The 19,460-nt window shown below is 39.7% G+C and overlaps 1 protein-coding gene across 1 annotated transcript; it reads left to right on the forward strand.

Annotated features, from left to right (window-relative positions):
• Nucleotides 1-4,325: 4,325 nt before the first annotated feature.
• On the forward strand, nt 4,326-17,774 carry tm6sf2b (transmembrane 6 superfamily member 2b; the record flags this gene model as incomplete). Its single annotated transcript, XM_084065953.1, has 11 exons — nt 4,326-4,424; nt 4,657-4,783; nt 6,950-7,053; nt 9,608-9,705; nt 10,035-10,138; nt 11,383-11,465; nt 12,088-12,212; nt 12,678-12,779; nt 13,227-13,319; nt 16,261-16,380; nt 17,529-17,774. Exons 2-11 carry the CDS (start codon nt 4,704-4,706, stop codon nt 17,772-17,774), a joined length of 1,155 nt encoding a protein of 384 aa, XP_083922079.1. The 5' UTR covers nt 4,326-4,424; nt 4,657-4,703.
• Nucleotides 17,775-19,460: the final 1,686 nt, after the last annotated feature.

Raw genomic sequence — 19,460 nt, forward strand, 5'->3', positions numbered from 1 at the left:
CATCTGTATTTGATAGACAGGTCCCCTAAAACATGTACACACAGTTGTAACCGGAGAACTTGGCACTTTTTTTCTTTTTTTCCCCTTTTTACTGGCCTTTATTTTACGTTTCACATTATAAAACCCATTTCTAGTCACTCGTGAACGGTGAACAATGAGTGAGGGTGAGCATTTAGTGTACAACCTTTACATTTGCAGCAGATATTCATTTTGCCCTCCATGACCATAATGGTTCCTATCTATGGTCCATTGCATTAGAAGGAGTTAAGGAGAACTCCTTCTAACGCTATGGACCAGAGCTTTATGGTTCCTATAAAACACAAGATGCTGTGTGAAGAATATCCTAGGCTAACTACAGAGAGCAGACAGAGGACTTGCACAAGTTGTCAGCTCAAAATGCATGTCTAGTTGAAAAAATATGCTTAATGTGATATATTCATTTAATATTTTACTAATTAAACTTGTACACATAACAGTATTGGAGTTTTGGACAAAATGAGTCACTAAAGTAGTAGGGCGATTTCAGGTCCGTTATGGGACATAAAAGGGAACAATGGGCCCCTGATAACACCACTTTGTTTTATTTCTTTTGTATAGCGTATTTATTTTACAAATGAGGGGCCAAATACATGTAATACGTTGTTTTATTACATTTAAGGCCCGATATTTCAATAAAATCATAACTTAGATATGGTGAAAAAAACAGTAGTGGTCCATTCTACAATTCAGTAAAACATAGTTCCCAGAATGTGTACGTTTTCAGCAATGATGTTTAACATGACATGTAATGTGTTTAGAAATCTGTCTGATTATTATTGGTTTCATTCTCAGATTTTACTTTGCTGTTTTGTATCTTCTTGGTTATCTTGCTGCGCTTTTAATCTTGTCTGTAAAGCACTTCATAACCTTGTTTGGAAAAGTGCTAAACAAATAAATTCATTATCATTATCATTATGACATCATAGACTGGTCTAAGTACTGCACTGAGTACTCTGACAATGGGTACAAGTTACAACATGTATAACAGAAGGGGCATTCGTTCCCAACAGGCATTGCCCTAGTTAAAATAATGAAGATCAATGCTTAAGACAAAGTTCACCAGTGCTCACTTCGTAAAGGTGTCTAGTTCTCTCTAGTGCCCACTTAGCAAAAGTGCCTATTTTACCTATATCCACACATTACTACTAAAACATTTCAGTGTTTGTCATTAAACCAACCAACCTAACACTGCACTTCAGAATTAAAATATGCTAGATTTGGCCTGCATATATTTTGCGGTGTAAAGTAGTCATAACACAAACACATCCACAATTCTATTTTGTTTGAAAGTTGAGTAAATACATTTGAATTTGTCCTGAAGGTTATGTCAGATAATATTATATTCTGTGTTTAACCTATAGCCATCTGACTTCATATTGAAGCGTGACAATTTCTATAAGAATTTGCACCTCACAGATCATGCACCCCAGGCTGCAACATCCTGCCAGATGTCTACCAGAATCAAAGCAATGGAATAAAGTGTGTTTTTGCGTCTGCTCTTGTGCTGACAGATATTATGCATATTCAGCTTCACACTTGCCTAATTTGTTTATAGCTGCTGCACGATCAATGATTTTTCTCATAAAAGATATTGTAATTTATCACTAGACATTCAGACTATAAATTAGTATGCTCAGTCTCAATGGGCTATGATTCATTACATAAAAACTAATATCCATGGCCCTGCACAAGAAGGGATTGATTTATAACTAGCCTAATAAACAGTTATCAGCAAAGGCAAACTCATTTAATTATCTCTTTAATGAAGAGTTTGGAGCCGTTTCCTTTAACCAATGACGTTTACATCCACACATTCCCCACTCTCAATGAGGTATAGGATTAGGACAGGGTAAGCCATATCGGATATTAACTCCTTATATAGCTCTTGCATTTTTTTGACATGACACCCCTACATGTGCTGCATTTTCCTATTTATGCACTGCATACTTTAATTTCATATTATAACCAGGACTAGTTCCCAGAAAATGCTATGTACTGGGCAAAGCTTTGGTTTGCTTTTATTTTGACTCTCGTGTTAAAGATGTATGGTCTACAGTATCTGTTTATCCTCTTCCTGGTTGTTGTTCTCTTTTTGGCATCCATCCGTCCACTCTGAGTTATTGAGCGATAGCTACTATTGGAAGAGCTCCAGTTGTTTCCAGTAAACACAGTCGGACACTGCTTTCCTGGTATAACAGTCCCCCTTTCCCCCCACAAAGGGGGTGGTAGGAGCAGGGTATTGGCACAGAGTGTGTCGGGGCATGATGAAGTACAAGGTGGGGCTCATGAAATAATCTGATAATGGATAAGACATATAGGGACACTGCTTTGTCTGCCCCCTGTGTATATATTGTATTGTTCTTCAACAGTTACGGGGTTGTTAATTGAGTATGAAAAGGACACACCTTTGGAAGAGATGCATGTCCTGACAAATCATGCTGGAGCTGGGTGAAAATCACTTCTCTTATTCAGCTTAATTATGTCAGATAAAGCTATGGTTCAATGCAACAGTAGGCTCCCTGTCTCACATGTCAGTGCACGGTATGTTTGCAATGTTGATTCGTAACATAATTCGTAACAAAATGGATATAACGGTTATAGCCATTAACTGTACAGTCGGCCTACTACTATAATGGTGAGGTGATTACACACGCTCTCCATTCTGAGCCCACCAGCAGAGTGTTGTTGTGCCTGTGGTATAAAAGTTTGAATTTGGCGCACTCTACAGGAAGAGGTTCACTACAGGCTTCAATTTGATTCATAGCTACAGCTAATTTAACAACTTGAAACCTGGCATCCCTATTTTGGGAATGTCATTAAAGGCAACATTTTCTTTAAAAAAATATTTTTTTTTTACATAAATAAATGGTGAAAATAGCCGATCCACAAGCTCAAAAACATTGCAATGTGTTGTGAGCTTGTAGATTTGTATCTGTATTTAAAAGAAAAAAATAAATCATGTATAAAATACACTAACATTAACCCCAAGCCTAACCCCTACACCCAAGTCTAAAGTATTGTCGTGTCATATCGGGTCCTGTGCTTGTGGAATATGAAATTGTTATGATATTAGTACATTATAAGCACAAAGCCGGTAGAGTGTCTCATAAACAGGTGAAAACCATAAAAGTCACTAGTCGCTATTTGGGGAGGTTCTAGCAGTGGCTACTAGATGCAGTGAATTGGTCAAGGTGACACCTTCAGCTGTTCTGTCCTGTGTCTTGGATGTGAGTCTAAACGTGGAATCAGGCTGAGCTAAGCGCAGTCTAAACTATAGGCAATAGTGCCCGTTAACACTGACAACTGCTCTCTACTTGGGTGGAACAAACTTAAATGCTTACTAATCTTCTCTAAATTCACAGATAAATATAGGACTACGTTTTAGTAAAATAGGGCCGAGGGAAAAACCCTTTATAGTAGGATAACATGATCATTCTGTCTCTTAAATCCGAGATTAATGATGCGTTTCTTTTAAGTAACTTTAATTGTCTTATCATTTATACCACATCAGACATGTTACTGTTAAGTACAGTTCTATAGATAAGGTTTAAGGGAATAATGTGTTCGAATCAAGGCAGATGCTATATTCAATTGTGCTGACTAAGAAGGGGCGGGCCCAAGCATTTGTGATTGACAGTCACAGACTGAAGATAGTCTATTTATGTTAACTGTTTTAGTATATAATGACTTGTAATAGAAGCAAACGGGACTCTGTGTTTTTGGGTACACCCAGATGTCACGTTCAGTGAAGCATATTCTATGAACAAGATGCGCCATATGACGATTGGACTTGGATGTATGGTTTGCTAAAGGACTCTTTGTTTTGAGAATGTAAACTCGGACTCTGAGCGTTGACTTATTCTCTCCCGGATATGGATTCTTATTTCTACCGGTCCGCTATGGTCAGATACCACAGTATCATTCATAGTCGGACGTAAGGATACGTAAAGTTTCAGACCCATCTAGGGACTTTGAACGGGCCTTAAACCCTAACCTGAGGGAACATAGGGCTGAGAGAACATAGGCATGACCCTGTTAAGTCCCATAGTAATGAACTGACAAATTAATTCAATATTGCGATGATTTGCCTGCACGTCATGTGTATAAATCCATTGACTGAAAATAGAACATGTGCAATAATAACTGTATATATAATAATTAAACCAGTGTTTTAATCCTATTCTTAGCCTACAACACATTGCCAAACACAGAAGAATGTGACTTTACACTGTAATACGACTTATGTAAATCTCTGACAAATTGCATAACTTGCTCAACTTGCACCAAAAAGCTTCTTTGTCTTTGGTTTATTATCCCCCCTGTTAAGTCTGTGTCTGCCTCAGGCTTGCCATATGTGATTAGACCACCAAAAGACTAGCCAGACGGTAAGGGCATGTTCTGTTTTCTTTTTCATTGATCAGATAATTGTTGCACTTTGGCATTTAAATCATATTTAATTTAATTTGTTTCCTTACAGTGCTGAGAATGATGATCATGATGATTAAACTTTGCAATGTTTTTGTTTGTTTTTTTGATGCTTTGTTAGTCCTATGTCCTAAGTTATATTGTTGTTCATTACCAATTACATGGACATACAATGATGTATTGTGTTTTCAGTTGTGCTTGGAGTTCAACTGGGAAAGGGTGAAGAAACATTTGAAGAGATGGAGACCTTAGTATTCTTATTTTCATTCACTGCACTTGGTGTACTTTATGCAATGAATACCAATGTAGAACTCCAAGAGTAAGTCAAATTTGTATTTTCTTATTGCTCTTTTAATAACATGGTTTGTCTGTGAAGATAACTCAAATTTCCAAGCCATTAGCTTAGTCCAAATCATAAAACAGCTTTGCAAGGGACCAACAAAAATCGATAAAACTCAACTGAAACGTATTTGTGTACATTAAATGTAATGTGTTGGTAAAGGTATTGCTCTTAGAATTATTTCATAATGGACAGTATATTTTACCACCACTTGAGGACACTATAAGCTCAAAATATAAGTATTAATACAAATTAATTTATATATGCATGTGACAGCATGTGAATAAATCCCTGGCCATGTTGAAGAAACTAATGCTCTTGAGTTTAAACTGCAGATATGGCATTAACCAATTCCTTCTTTCGCTGTATGTAAATCCTTGTAGCGAGGAAAGGTTTAAATTACTAATGTCAAAGATGGGATGGGAACCGAATACTTTCAGTTCATACAATGTGGTTTATGGGGGGTTTATCTGAACGTTCAAATTGACCTTTAATTTCTCATTGAAATATACTGTACATTCAATTGAATCCATTTGATCTTATTATAGGAAATGATGTCTTAAACCCTGCAACTGATGATGAGCAGTTTGCAGCAGTAACTAGTGTAGTTAAAAAGTAGGGTGACGATACATGTTCTACTTCGCCCACCCAGTTCTCCCTGCTGACAAACCTCTATAATAACTAGCTGGCACTCTTTTGACTTGACAATCAATAGACAGCGCAGAAGAGTTTGATAAATTGCTCCTGACAATGCCATACATTATGCCTGGTGGCTGCTGCTCTTCCGCTCTGCAAACAAACAGTATTGTGTGCATAAATCTTACTGTGGTGTTGAATTGGAGATTGACTGAGGAGCTTCCCTTTGGCCTCACAACATTTGTTTGGCTTTTGTGTGCATACAGTGAGTAGATTGTACATTTCTACAAAAGTAATTTTGTTTACCAGGGGAAGCCTTGAGCACATGAATCTTTTCCATTGTAAGGCAGTGGTACTTTTGACTGATAAACATGGAGGGCAAAGTTATACTAACATGGCCCTAGCTTGCTGCTTTCCACACCTTGGCAAATGATGGATTATGTCTTTATCCACTTGAACGCTGCTGGAGCAATACAGTAAGGGAATGTTCTTGGTGTCAGGATCTTTTGCAAGATTCCTATTGGCTGAGGTCCTGATAGTATACCGCCGTTTTTTGCCAATATTGATAACCATGTCCAACTAAGGCTGCATTTTGTGTTCAGGCTAGTTAGTTAACTGACAGTTTAAAAATATTACATAGCCTTGCATCATTCATACCGTTGGCAGAGATATCTCGAATTGTCAAGCTGATATTAGGTACAATGATTGTTTTCTTTCTCAGGGCTGTGCAAGCAATACTTAATCAGAACCAAAACCAGCTCTGTGATATAGACAAGCACATTAAGCAGGCATGATGGTTCTGACCAACAAGACACAGCTGACAATGTGGAGAATTTGTCCTTGGAATATAAGTTAATATTTCACCTCTGTATATAAAAAAAAAAGGAACCTCAGATTTCTTGGTTGGGTGAATCCAATTTGAGACCACTGTCTCTCTAGGATCCCTGAGGACCCCAAAAATGTACAAAACTAGCAGGCTCCCAGTCGTCACTGGAGACCAGAGTCTGTCACTGTCTTTCCCTCACACCTCTGCATTTCCCCCCACCGATTCACACTTGGAGTGTTGGCATAATTATCGCTCTCTCTGTATTTCCATTCATCATTGTTCAGTAATTTACTACCACAGAGGAGACTGCCACAACTTCCCAGGGAGAAACTAATTAGAGAAGAGAATGAGGCAGAAAATCAGAGGGAGATGGGCCCTCTAAAAAGTATAAAATGCAAGCAGTCCTACTGAGGTTGTATTAAAACACTTAAGCCCTGTTTAAAAAAAATAACTGAAAGCTTCAACATTTTTCCAAATATTCCAAATATTTCACAAATCTTCTACAGCTTGTACAAATCTTCCACAAGCTGTAGAAGATTTGTGAAAATATTTGGAATATTTAGAAAAATGTTGACCATTGATTGGTTTCACCAATAACATGCCCAAAATAAGGACAACAGGTTGCAAGTGTTAGAAGTGCTATTACACTTTACAGATAACATTTTGTTCTCTCTCCTTCCCAGGCCTTATGTGATCTTGCAAGTTGCAATTGCTGTGTTGGTTGTGGTGTTTCTGTTCTACTTCATCATCACTCGAGGAAACCCACCTAAGGATGTTTTATTCTTTGGTATTGTATACAATTATATGTATTTCCCAATGTGCTTAAAATAGATTTTGTTTTATAGTGGCTATTTTGAAATTCTGCAATGTTCTTGGGCTGATTCCAGTGCCCAATAAAGGGTTCGAGAACTTTCTCTTACTCGCCGTATTGGAACGACAGCATGAATAGTTTTCATTGTGTATTCATTCATCACATAGTAGAAAGAGGCTTACACTGATCAGGCTCAGAGAGAAGCTAAACCCAGACTGGTATTTCTGTGGCATTTTTCTGAAATGTGCTCCACCCTCTCAACTTAACCACTTAAATAAACCCCAGATCCCTATTCTGGGAAAAACCTTCGCAGAAATCTGCAGATCTACAAGCTCACTGCTCAACGTGTGGTGAATGTGTAGATCGGTTATTTTCAGCGAAGATAATTAAAGTTTAGTGAAAACAGAAAAGTCACTAGTATAGAGCCCAGAGGGACTCCGGTCAACCAAGTTGGGTTTAAGTGGTTAAGTTTCCTCTTACATCATTGCACCAGTGAGTTTCTGAGACCTTCTACTAGAGTCTACATAATTGGCACAGTGTGCCTAAGCCTTGTGTGAACACAAATGTTCAACACTTCTTTTTTGTAAGAGTGCACGTGGGTGATGTATTGTATACTAGACAAGTGTGCTCTTTGGAGTGCAGATCTCCACCAGGCCGGGTTGCCTACCCAGAGCTGTGTCAGTCATGGGGTACATCTATCTTGATCACATGACTCCAGAGAGAATGTGTACCGATTTGCATGAGTTTCTGACAAAATCTGTAGGAGCAGTAACACAGAAAGTATGTTTTGAAGAAAACGCAAAATTATGGAAAATCTTGTTTGACAGAAATGGGTGGCGCCTATATGGGGAGTTGCATCATGATTCAAGGAAACCACAGAAAGAAACTGATTGAAACTTCTTGATCACATGACTCCAGAGAGATTGTGTACTGATCTGCTTGAGTTTCTGAATGCTACAAGTGCCTTTTGCCATTCTTGTGTAGACGCCATCCAGGGCCTTTTCCTTCTGTAAGCTACTGTGAGTGTGAGCATCCATGTCTCGGCCCTGTACAGCAGTACTACTGATTCTACTGTAGCCACGAACAGTCATCGCCTATGTCAGATTTCCACACTGTCCTCATCCCATACAAGGCATTCCAGGCTGCTGTGTAATTAGAAAGTCATTGAAAATGAGAGAGGAATGGGTGCATCCCTCTTTTTAATTAATTGATTGATTGATAAGTTTCTTAGGATGATGCACTGGACAGAGTGCAGCGGCACACTTACAAATAGAATATTCTCATTTTGATGACATAATAAACGTCATCCTATGCTCTCTTTTGCATTGTAAAAGAATAAAGTTAACACACTTGGAACATTATACATACAGTACAGTGCTCTTATAATGGGATTCAACAAGGATTCATCCATCCCAGCACCATTCCTTGTCATATCGTACGTATGACTACATGTCAAACCATTATCTCCATTTCTAGCCAAGGGCACCTTTGCAAACATGCAGACGTGTGGCCAATGCCAGTGGCTATGCCAATGGACCAAAAAAGAGGTGATACAACTGGTGCCTGAGGCCATGCCAGTGCTGTTATAGAGAACCAGATGGATGAGGTCAGCGATTTGTCTGGCTTTTCTGTATGATACAGAACCATAATTCCCCTCCTGTCTCCATTGTTAGAGTCCAGATATACAGGACGGACAGGGATAGTGACCAGCGTGACACTATAATGTGACACTATAAGGATATCCTGCCATGTTCAGACCACAGATCTTCATTTTACATGGACTTTTACACTCTTTCCTACAGTATTAAACCCATTTCTCATACAGTATAGTGTCATGTTTTCAGACTATGGAGATGTAGATCAAAGTAAATTGTCTGGCTTTGTGTACCAGTAGATGCTAAAAGAGATGCTATTTGATATATTATATTAATCGAATAAGACCTCACAGGATAATACAGAAACGCAAGTATTACAGTGATGTGGTCTGCCAATTTTACAAGTGCCATTTGTAGCATTCTTGTGTAGACATCATCCAAGGCATTTTCTTGCTGTACGGTGTTGGGTATCAGCAGAACCACCACCGTTTTACCTATCAGTCTTTCAAATTTCCACACGTTTGTGAACTAAAAGCTATAGTACAGAGTTCTTTATGATGTATTCTTTTTTTTTTGCAGATTGAGTCATTAAATGAAAGAGAGAAATGCTATCTATCAAAAACATGATCACATGCTGAAATACATTTAGCTCAAACCATCTATAAGCTGCTTTAACACGCCAAGATTTCACCATTTGAATTCTGCAGCTATACTGTAATTGAATGAGGTTCTGTTGTTGTGCTGAGATGTGGTGCAATGTTAAATACACCCAAGGATGCTGAAAGACTGAAGACACATTAATCCACATTAATAGAGGAATTAAATTGCCTTTGAAATAGTTTTCAAAACAAAGCATTATTTCTGATGTCCACTTTTTTCTGTTTTTTCTGATTATACTTTTTTTGGTACCACTTATGTTGATCTTTCCTTTGCAGTGTTTGCAGAGTTCTCTTTTACATGTATAATTGACTTGACGAGTGCCTTGGAGTATGATGGCATTGTTTCTGGGTTCATGGATTTCTACCGGAAAACGGTGAGTTTCTTACTGTCAAAGCTACACTGTGTTAAAGAGACAATATATTGATGCAAATATACAAGGAAGTTTGTTTCTGGACTTACAATAGCCCATCATAGAAATTGCTTTTCCTTCCTTTCTTCTTCTATTCAAAATTGTCTTAACCATTTGATATTTAGATCTCATTGGGAATATCGGCCAGAAAATCAGCAGCACAAGGGGTTTCAGGCACCCCAATAGCATATGGTGCTAAAAGTGAAAAAACACATTATATTACCCAAATATATTAACCTCAGGTTTGTCTGTAACCGAAGTCTAAACGATGCATGTTCATGTCAATGTTTTAGGGAGAACCCTATCTGGGCACATCCTATGCCATCATGATGTGTTACTGGGATGGAATAGTCCATTTCATCATGTACCTGATGATGATCAGTAAGATAACAGACAGGTGAGTGCCAGTCATTCTGCAGTCTCACGTAGCTAGATGTATCGGAGACCTCCGCCTTCCAATACGCTTGGTGACATATAAATTCAATGTAGAGGCTTGAACATTGTAGAAACAATTTGGATATTTAAAGAGGAATCACAATACAGAACCAATGCAAAGACTTGCAGGGGCAGAACTGCATATTGGGACGGTATCATGATTGGCTTTCAAAGCAGTTGGCTTAGCCTAAGTTTGTTTGCATCCATTTCTTCCATAGCCTAGCCCATACATTGAATATACTGTAGATGCCATCAGACATATTGGTAGATCTCTGATACGAGTAATTCTGTCACTTCACTACAGTACATTAACCACTTAATCCCTATACTTCATTGACTGGAGTCAATACAAGCTCACAACGCATTGTGTTGTGGCGCTTTGTGAGCTCGTAGATTTGTTATGTTCACCTATTATGACATTCCCAAGTATAGGGACATTAGGGTAACACTAAGTGGTTAAATATGTGAGCACACTGCATCAACATTCATACTCTGAGATACTGTATAGATGGCGATGTGATTTGAAACACAAGTAAAACAAAGTAAACAGGAGACTTCACAAATTGCAAGCCTCCGTACCATTGCAGGTTACTTTTCTCAGGTGTGGATTCGAGCAGGCTAATCCTTTCAAATAATACATAAGTACACAGGTCTCTGGTGTCGACTGGTTCCATTGCTTTCACATTGTTTATGTTCTTTGACTAACAAAATGTGCAGTGAAGTGAACAAAGAGTTATTGTGGAAGGATTTGTCAGTTTCCTTCATCCCAGATGATCCATACACTCAGCTGGTGAGAAGGAAAAGAGAAAATAAAGAGATATTTCTCTAGCTACTGTAGCTAGTTGCAAAAACTGACATCAGTGAGTTGAGTTCAGAGAGAGAAATGCCTCAGGGCTGATACTGTGATGGAAATGAGATCTTGTTTAAATCACCCACAACCCTTTCCCAGAGGGAGAACAAACAGTAGGCCTCATCTCGCAGGAAGTCATCCTTTGATCCCATACAGATTGTAGCACATTAAGTCCTTGAGCGCCACGTCTGTGCCATGTGTTGTCTGTGAAGCATGGGCTGGAGATATCACCTGCAAATTAATTAATATTGCCGTATTCAGATTAAAAGCAGTTAGCGCTATTGTGTTGTATCTAAACAATGGTATGATCATCCATGTGCAAGTCATCATGTACGTCCATCTGTTTTATTTCATAGAAAGTCCTATCGTACCCTTGGCTTGTTCTGGGCTGGCTCTCTGAGTGCCAACATGAGTGTGTTTATTGCTGGGATCGTCGCAGGTGAGCCTCATCTTCCATTTCCCATCTAAAAGTCCCAGAGTGAAGGCTCTAATCAACAGAACATCTGCACGGCCTTGTAGCATCAGTGTCAGCTTGCCAACACAATACAGACATATAGCCCTGCTTGGCATCGCAACCCAGAACACGAAGCTGAAAACAGACTTAGAGCATCTGTTGTTGGCGTTTCAAGCTGCATACGCGAGTGTCAGATGATCAAACTTGCCCATCGGCAAAGTGTTTCTCACTTTGTTTTGTTTTTTTAGACGCATGCATTTGCTCCAACGGAGACTTTAACAGGAAGAAATGAATTCCGCTCTGAGAAGTGTGTGTGTGTGTGTGTGTGTGTGTGTGTGTGTGTGTGTGTGTGTGTGTGTGTGTGTGTGTGTGTGTGTGTGTGTGTGTGTGTGTGTGTGTGTGTGTGCGTGTGTGCGCGTGTGCGTACTTGAAACAAGTGCTTGAACGTATGTTAATGTGAACTTTGACAGAGGTTGCATTAATTCGCCATTTTAACCTAGAAGTGTGACAACAGTTTAAAAATAGGTTAGACTGCTCCACGTTGCATTATTTGAGAACCAAGTTGGTGGCCTTAAGAATGGTTCCCATTCCCCCTTCTTTCTTGCAGGTAGATACGGGTCAGATATCCGTCCAGCCTTCTGGATCAACTTCCTCTTCCTTTTGATGCCTGTTTGGGGCGCCATCCTGATTTTTTCAAGGTCCGGGGATAAACAACTTACTGGTGGATACAATGTGAGTAAAGGATACCATCAGTGGAAATAAAAAGAGATGTAAACAAAATTGCTAGTTTGAGAAGGTGTGACAAGGTCACTGGCACAGGTCAATTTACAGCATCTGCATGCCCACAATATTTACATTGGATGTTGATAACCTGTTGATAACCTTGTGCACTGTGTTTATATATATATATATATGATACAATGTCTATATTGTATAGACATTGCTTTCTTTTTCTAATTATTTTATTGTTTAATGCTGCTACAAGGAAAGGGGATTTTTTTTACAAAGACGTAACAACCTTGAACCTTGTGTGAAGCTAGAGCATATTTAACCCCAGGTTTAAATACATACAAGCAGAATCCAACCTACTTATTCCAAACTACCTCCTTCATCATCTTTCAATATTTCTTAAGAGCACCACACTGAAACCACAATCTTGGCCTTGGAGTTTGACCTTATGTTGGTGTCTCCCTTCAGGCCCAGCAAGCACAGTGCATGAAACTCATCTGGCGGCCCATGGATCTAGTGCTGGTACTGCTATTGGTAGCTGCCATGGCTTTCACCATTCTCAGGGGCTTGGTGAGTGAGACAGACAGACAGACAGACAGAATCGATACGTGTCAGTAAAATGAAGTCTCTAAAATGAAGTTCAAGTCTGGACCATGATGACAGATTCATCTGTATGTGTGATGATACATACTGTGTGTGTATAGTTCATTTAGGCTGTATTAGTATTTGTAAGAGGAATTATCCATGGAGTCGTTTTAAAGATTCAGATCGACATTGTATGGTCAATTAATTGAGCCACACAGGAGAATTATGTGTTTATTATTATTATTATTATTATTATTATCATTATTATTATTATTATTATTATTATTATTTAAGTATTAAAGGATTGTGCAATGATGTGCAGATTATGCAAAGTATTTTTTTGTCATTACAATGATTTGTTGGGCACTCAATCATATTAATGTTTTATCTTAATTCATGTATCCAAAACTTTCGGTATGTGCATGCATGCAGGTGGCTCTTGACTCCCCTCTAGAGGCCTGTGCCATGTACCTGAAGCAATATGAACCCTACCTGCAGGATCCTGTGGGCTTCCCCAGAGTTATGGTGGGTTTTTCTTCTCTCTCTATCTGTAAATCTCTCTTTTTACTGAATCACGTTTTCAATTTGCGATTTACAATTTAGCCATTTAGCAGAGACACTCTTATCAAGAGTGACTTTTTGATTGATTGATTGAATACTTTATTAGTCAGAAATGGATACAGCACGTAAATTTGAGTGGTACCAGATCATGGCCGCTCCCTTTAGTGTGAGATTGGAATAAGCACAGTCAGCATGAAGACTTGTCAGTAAATGATAAGGTAAATAGTCACATAAGTAGAGTGCAGAGATAACAATGTTAAGCCTCAAAGAAACTAGGATACCACTACCACATAAACAATTGAACCCAGCATCTCTCACAACATCTAAATAACATTCTTCACATTTGTGGTCAAGAAAAGACAAATCTAATGTAAGAAACAAAAACATATATAAATCTATTGAACAAAGCTGACACGAAGGGATACATGGAGAGAAAAGTGCTAGGGGCTGAGGTCTCCATGTCCGTCTCACACTCACAGACACATCTGTTATTCTGTATCCCCCTTTCCCCCTCGCTATCTCTGTCTGTCTGTCTGTTTTATTTTTTTATTTTTCACAAATTTAGAAATCTTTTGAATGTTTTGACCTATAATAACAAGCATGCCCAAAAATATGGATGCCATGTTGAAGGTGGTTTATAGCCCACTCCCTTATACAGTATGTTTTAAATAACCAGCCTAATAGTGGAACCTGTACTCAGAGATGGACTGGAAGCTGTGCTTGCCCCACTCTTTCCCCTCACACAGCTGATTACAGAGCCATTCCTCATCATTACAGCAACAATGAGTAAAGTGTAAGAGGCCAGTGGATCCTTGTCTCTCGCTGATGTGTTTAAGCGTGGAAGCAGACTTTTTGTGACTACAGACGTGTAGTGTCATTTCTCACTGCTGTTTTCTTTTCCTTCTGCTGACCCTGTGTGGTGCTGGTAATTTTAGTTGTGCTTTGTTGGGAGCATGTAGCCGTGTCAATTGGTTATCAAAAGAGCGTGTCGTGACTGCTGTCCAGGCACAATGTAAGTCATAGATCAGACAGACATACAACATGCAGAGAAGTTGATCATCTAATCCTTCCCCAAAGCCTCACATCAGCAACTCACTGGGTGGTGTGCGTGCGTGAGACGTGCATGTCTGCGTGTGAAAGTGAGTCCTGCCTATAAGTGTTTCAGAATACATTTGATTATTGTCATGTTTATCTATGTGTGTTTATCATTTTCTTGTGAGAGTATTTGTATGTGTGGTATGTTCCGGAATGTTCTAAAATCTAGGTTTGTGCGTGTGTGCGCGTGTGTGCGTGCGTGCGTACGTGCATGCGCGCGCGTGTGTGTGTGTGTGTGTGTGTGTGTGTGTGTGTGTGTGTGTGTGTGTGTGTGTGTGTGTGTGTGTGTGTGTGTGTGTGTGTGTGTGTGAGTATGCGTGCAAGCGAGCTTGTGTGCATGACATGTGAATGAGGAGGTCTGTGTTGCACAGGATTGCACAGGGTTACACCGTTCTTGCATTGACCAACCTTTTTCATCAGTTATGACGATTAACCACATGGTGTGACGTGATGGCGAACTGACAGCACTGGAACACTCCCACGATAAGACTGAAGGGCATATGATGATTGTCTCTCAGACACTGGGTTCAACGCAGCTCATTAGAATTCTTCTGGACCACAGGCCTAGGATGAAAAGACATAATTTGAAGCCATTATATGGCAGCAAGCTGGCTTTCATGCACCAAATATTTTAAGTTGAAGTCCATGACCCTTATGCATGACTTGCAGTTTGTGCTGAGTGTGCAAATGTTTGTAGAGAATCTTTTGAATGTGGGGATGCGAGTAATATGGGAGATAGATGAAGAGAGGAGAGAGAAGAGAACGTGGTTGAGGGTGTGCCTCTCAGTCTTCCGTTGAGAAGCTTAAGTGCTGGATGAGAATGTGCTGTATTAACTGTCTTTTGGAGTGATGATCAGGGGCTTAGAAACAAATCAGGGTAGAGATGCAGTCTTTAGACACTGTACCTTATTTTTTTCAAACCACTTATAGCGCCTAAAACAAACTCTAAGGAACATGGGTTCAATAATAATGTCTTTGCACAGCATGTATTCCTTATAACACAACTGGGTCCTTATGTCCCACTGGCACTAAGCACTGCTGTGCCTCTCCGTGCATGACCGCGTTCCTGCGTGTCTCTGTCAATCTATGAATCACTCTGAACCATCCCCCAGGTAAAACTCATCAGCATCAGTTCCCCTGATAGTCAAACTCATGACATCACACAGGCTGCTCACCCAACCTGCTTTTGAAATGCCAAAGCAATCAACTGGATGGGAATTTTAATAACGCTGTGACATAGGCCCTGAATATAGTTACATACAAATTAGATGTAACAATCTCTTTCCCTCTCTCAGTGCCGATTTGTGTGGTCATCGGGCATGTCCAGTCCATATATGGGTAGATCATACACTGATTTGCGCTGATGACAGGCATGTCCATTGTCTAATTCTTAGACGGTGAACAGTAAAGGGGACAGCACAGTTCTTTGGGGTGCTCCGTTGTTGCATACAGCACATTTGACAGACTTCCCTGCAGTCCTAACGTACTGTGACCTGCTGGTGTGGTAGTCTGTAATCCAGGCCTGCAGGTTGGTTGGTGTTGCAGGTACTGGAAAAGTCAAAGAACATGACTCTCACAGTGCTGCACTGTCTCTACATTGTAAATAGCATCTGTGGAGCAGGTAGATGATGGCAGATGTTGATGGCTGTGCCAACTTTTACTGTTATTAGAAGGCACAAGACATTTCCTATATCTGTAAACTAGCCTTAGTAAAAGTACAGGAGATTCTGTGGCTGACTGATGAAGAGCATGTGTAATATGAAAATATGAATACAAAAGATCTCTCATGATGTCAATCCTGTTCTTTTAGATGCTGCACCTTTTCTTCTATGGTCTTCCCATGATGGGTGCATTTATCTTTGGTCTCCTCAAGCCTCGATGCACATGGATGTCAGACTGGACCCTTTTCTTCGCTGGAGCCGTGACCCAGGTAAGAACTTTAGGAAAAACACATAATGGATGAAAAAAGATCAGGACACAATATTTCAGTCTACTGTAAATGATACTAAACACCCGTAATTAAGTGGCCATTTGGAACCCCCTCAATGAACCATAAGGACCACACTTCAGTGTTTCTAGTGAGCCAACATGCACAATATCAGCACCCTGACTCTGTTTGACCAGAATGGAGCAGAGCCTTAATTAGTATCATTGGTAAGACCTGTGAAGGAAGTGAGGAAGAGGCCCAATTTCTTTCCAATATGGCTGTTGTGCATATAGAGCCTATTTGGCGTGCCTCTGACTCACCTATCTTCTCCATCAGTTGTTTCCACTGACTTGAATTAAGTATTTATTGATACATTAACTGTCCTTGTCAACTCTCCTTTTCCTAATCCAGTTCCTGGAGTCCACACTCTGAAAAGCCAATGACTATCATACTTTGCCCGGCTTACTGTATTGGTATAATATACAGACAGGTGGCCTTTCCTCTCTGAAGTATTGATCTGATTTAAGAACTGGAGAGAACAGGAAGCCCATGATCAGAGCTGCCTGCAGTGTTCAGCCGTTTCTCCCCTGTTTGACAGAGGGCCATGGCAGCCTTGCGATTTATGCTTGGATAATCAAAAGACTCCGGTGAACAGCCAGCTGCTCTGTGCCCACCAGCATCTCCTCTGTATGAGGACCCTGTGCTGTATACCGCTAACTTTAGACTATAATGGCTGCAAAAGAAGGGCTCAAAGTACGTTTTCTTCTGGGGGAGGATATGAAAAGTAAAACCATCAAATAAGCTGACATTTGTGCGAATACAGCGCAAGAATAAACAGCAGACAGCGTGTTAGTGATGCCAGTTACAATATAGCATTAGTTATTACAGCTCTGGTTTTAAAGGTCTGCTCTCCCCCTGAAAAGCAATGTTTTTTGATTCTGGGTTTTTACTGGATTCTCCAACGAGTAAAATATAGATATATATATTTTTTTATTATTACTCACCGGAGAAATGTGAGACATCAAAACTTGTATCTCACATTTTTCAGTATTTCTCTTTGTGAAAAAAAGAAAACAAAACACCCCTGGGTTGGTGAGTTCTGCTGTTATGAACCAGCCTCATCTCTCTTTTCTCTCTCTCTCTCCCCCCAGTGTCAGTGGGCCCATATTGGAGGATCACTCCATTCTCATACTACAGCTCCATTCCGTATTCCAGATGATGTATTTTGGTGTGTGCTGGCAGCTAACCTTATCTATGCAGCTATCCCCAGCTTGTTAGCTCTGCGAGTTCAAAGTGACCCCTACTTCTTCCTAAAGGTTTCTTCTTTCCCTGGGCAGACAGGTCTGCCAAACAGCGAGGAGAAAGACACCTTAATTACAAATAATAAGGACAAATAATTATTATTGCATGCATTAATGCTTTATTTCAAATGCCTTGTTTGAGATGTTAAAATATAGTTATTTTGCTCAACAGCTATGGGTTTGTGTTGTCATTTAAATGTTGGTCTCCAACTATTTACTGAATGTGTCATGCACAAATTGCCATTTGCAAATGAGGTTTACTCCGTATACAGATCTGTATACGGAGTAAACCTCGTATACCAACATACGGACAACCCGGAAACATAATGTTGTGATTTCGGTTGACCAACATATGGTCCCTAAGAGTCTCCATCTATAAGGGTGGTGGTGAGTGAAGGTTTCTGTTGAGTCGCACGTGCGGAGAACCAGTTGACACCAGGCAGTATCACACGACAAGCTCTGAAGTTTAATACACACATAGAGAATATATACAGTATTGTACAGTGGACACATGACGTGACCAGAAGATATGAAACAAGGACAACAGAATGGATAGGAATAGAACATACATCTTGTATCATTGTGCGTCAGTAACTCTGATAAAGTTCTTGATGGTTATCGTATCACGGATATCAATATGCTTACGTAGATGCACATGTGTGTGCTGGCCTGGGTCAAGCAGATGAAGTCATAAATCATGACACATAATGCCTTTGGCCACGGATGTTGCCAGCGGAGGCATAAAACGTAGAGGGAACTTAAACACTAGAGTAGAGGAGAATGGAGGGTGTTCATTTTCCCTGGAACGAGAGAAGCGTACCAGAAGTGCACAATAATTCCTGAGTGTTAATTTAACTCTGTGTAAAAATGGACCTGCAAGGGTGTGTGATGTTCGAGGTAATTGTCAAAGATTGTGAAGGTAATGCCATTGTGTGCTAGGTGGTTGTATCATCATTAAATTATGATACAACCACTTAGGACAGGAGTGGTGTCTTCTTCGGAAGTGTGGACAAATTCAGTCCACACTTCCGAAGAAGACACCACTCCTGTCCCCCTGCCAGCCTATATTGCTCTTAAAATGAGGGTTCATTTCCTCAATTTAAATCTGCAGATAAGAAACAACTGTTTCTGATTGCCATTCTCCTCCAATTTCTCTTTTGTCTGTCACGGTACCATTTTATGTTTTTTACTCAGTGATGCTGCTATGCATCACTTTGTGGGTCTGCGACTCTGCGTTGAACTTGCTCTCTGTAAAAAATACACAAAACACATTTTGGGGGATTTTGTTTTGTATACTATTTTGTTTCCCCACAACAAACAAAGTCAAAATGGATAGTGCCTTTTTTTTCTCCTTCTTTTTTCGTTTTAACAAATAATTGGACACTAAGGCAAAATTCAAAGAAAGGCTTAATGTTGTTTTAGAACAGTCTAGACAGTCACAAAGGGCTTTTAGGGATTTGTGGTTGCTTGCATCTCAGCGTGAATCAACATTTAAACAAACAATATCATCATGAAAGGGGGTTGGAAAATGTTGAAACTGTTGTCAGCATGGTGGTTTTGAGGTTTGGAATTGGATACTGTTAAGACTAGTATTTGCATAAATGCACATGTGTATTATAGGCTGATAATATTCTTTAGAAAGTATTGAGCTTTTAAGCATGACACCATCAAAAAGGGAAGAGAGAGAGAGAAAGTGTGAGACAGACAGACAGACAGACAGACAGACAGACAGACAGACAGACAGAGTCATCTAATTCAGTGTCACTCAGCAGGTTTTTTCAT

Source organism: Gymnoscopelus microlampas (assembly GCF_963454915.1).
Source record: "Gymnoscopelus microlampas genome assembly, chromosome: 9".
Classification (NCBI taxonomy): Eukaryota; Metazoa; Chordata; class Actinopteri; order Myctophiformes; family Myctophidae; genus Gymnoscopelus; species Gymnoscopelus microlampas.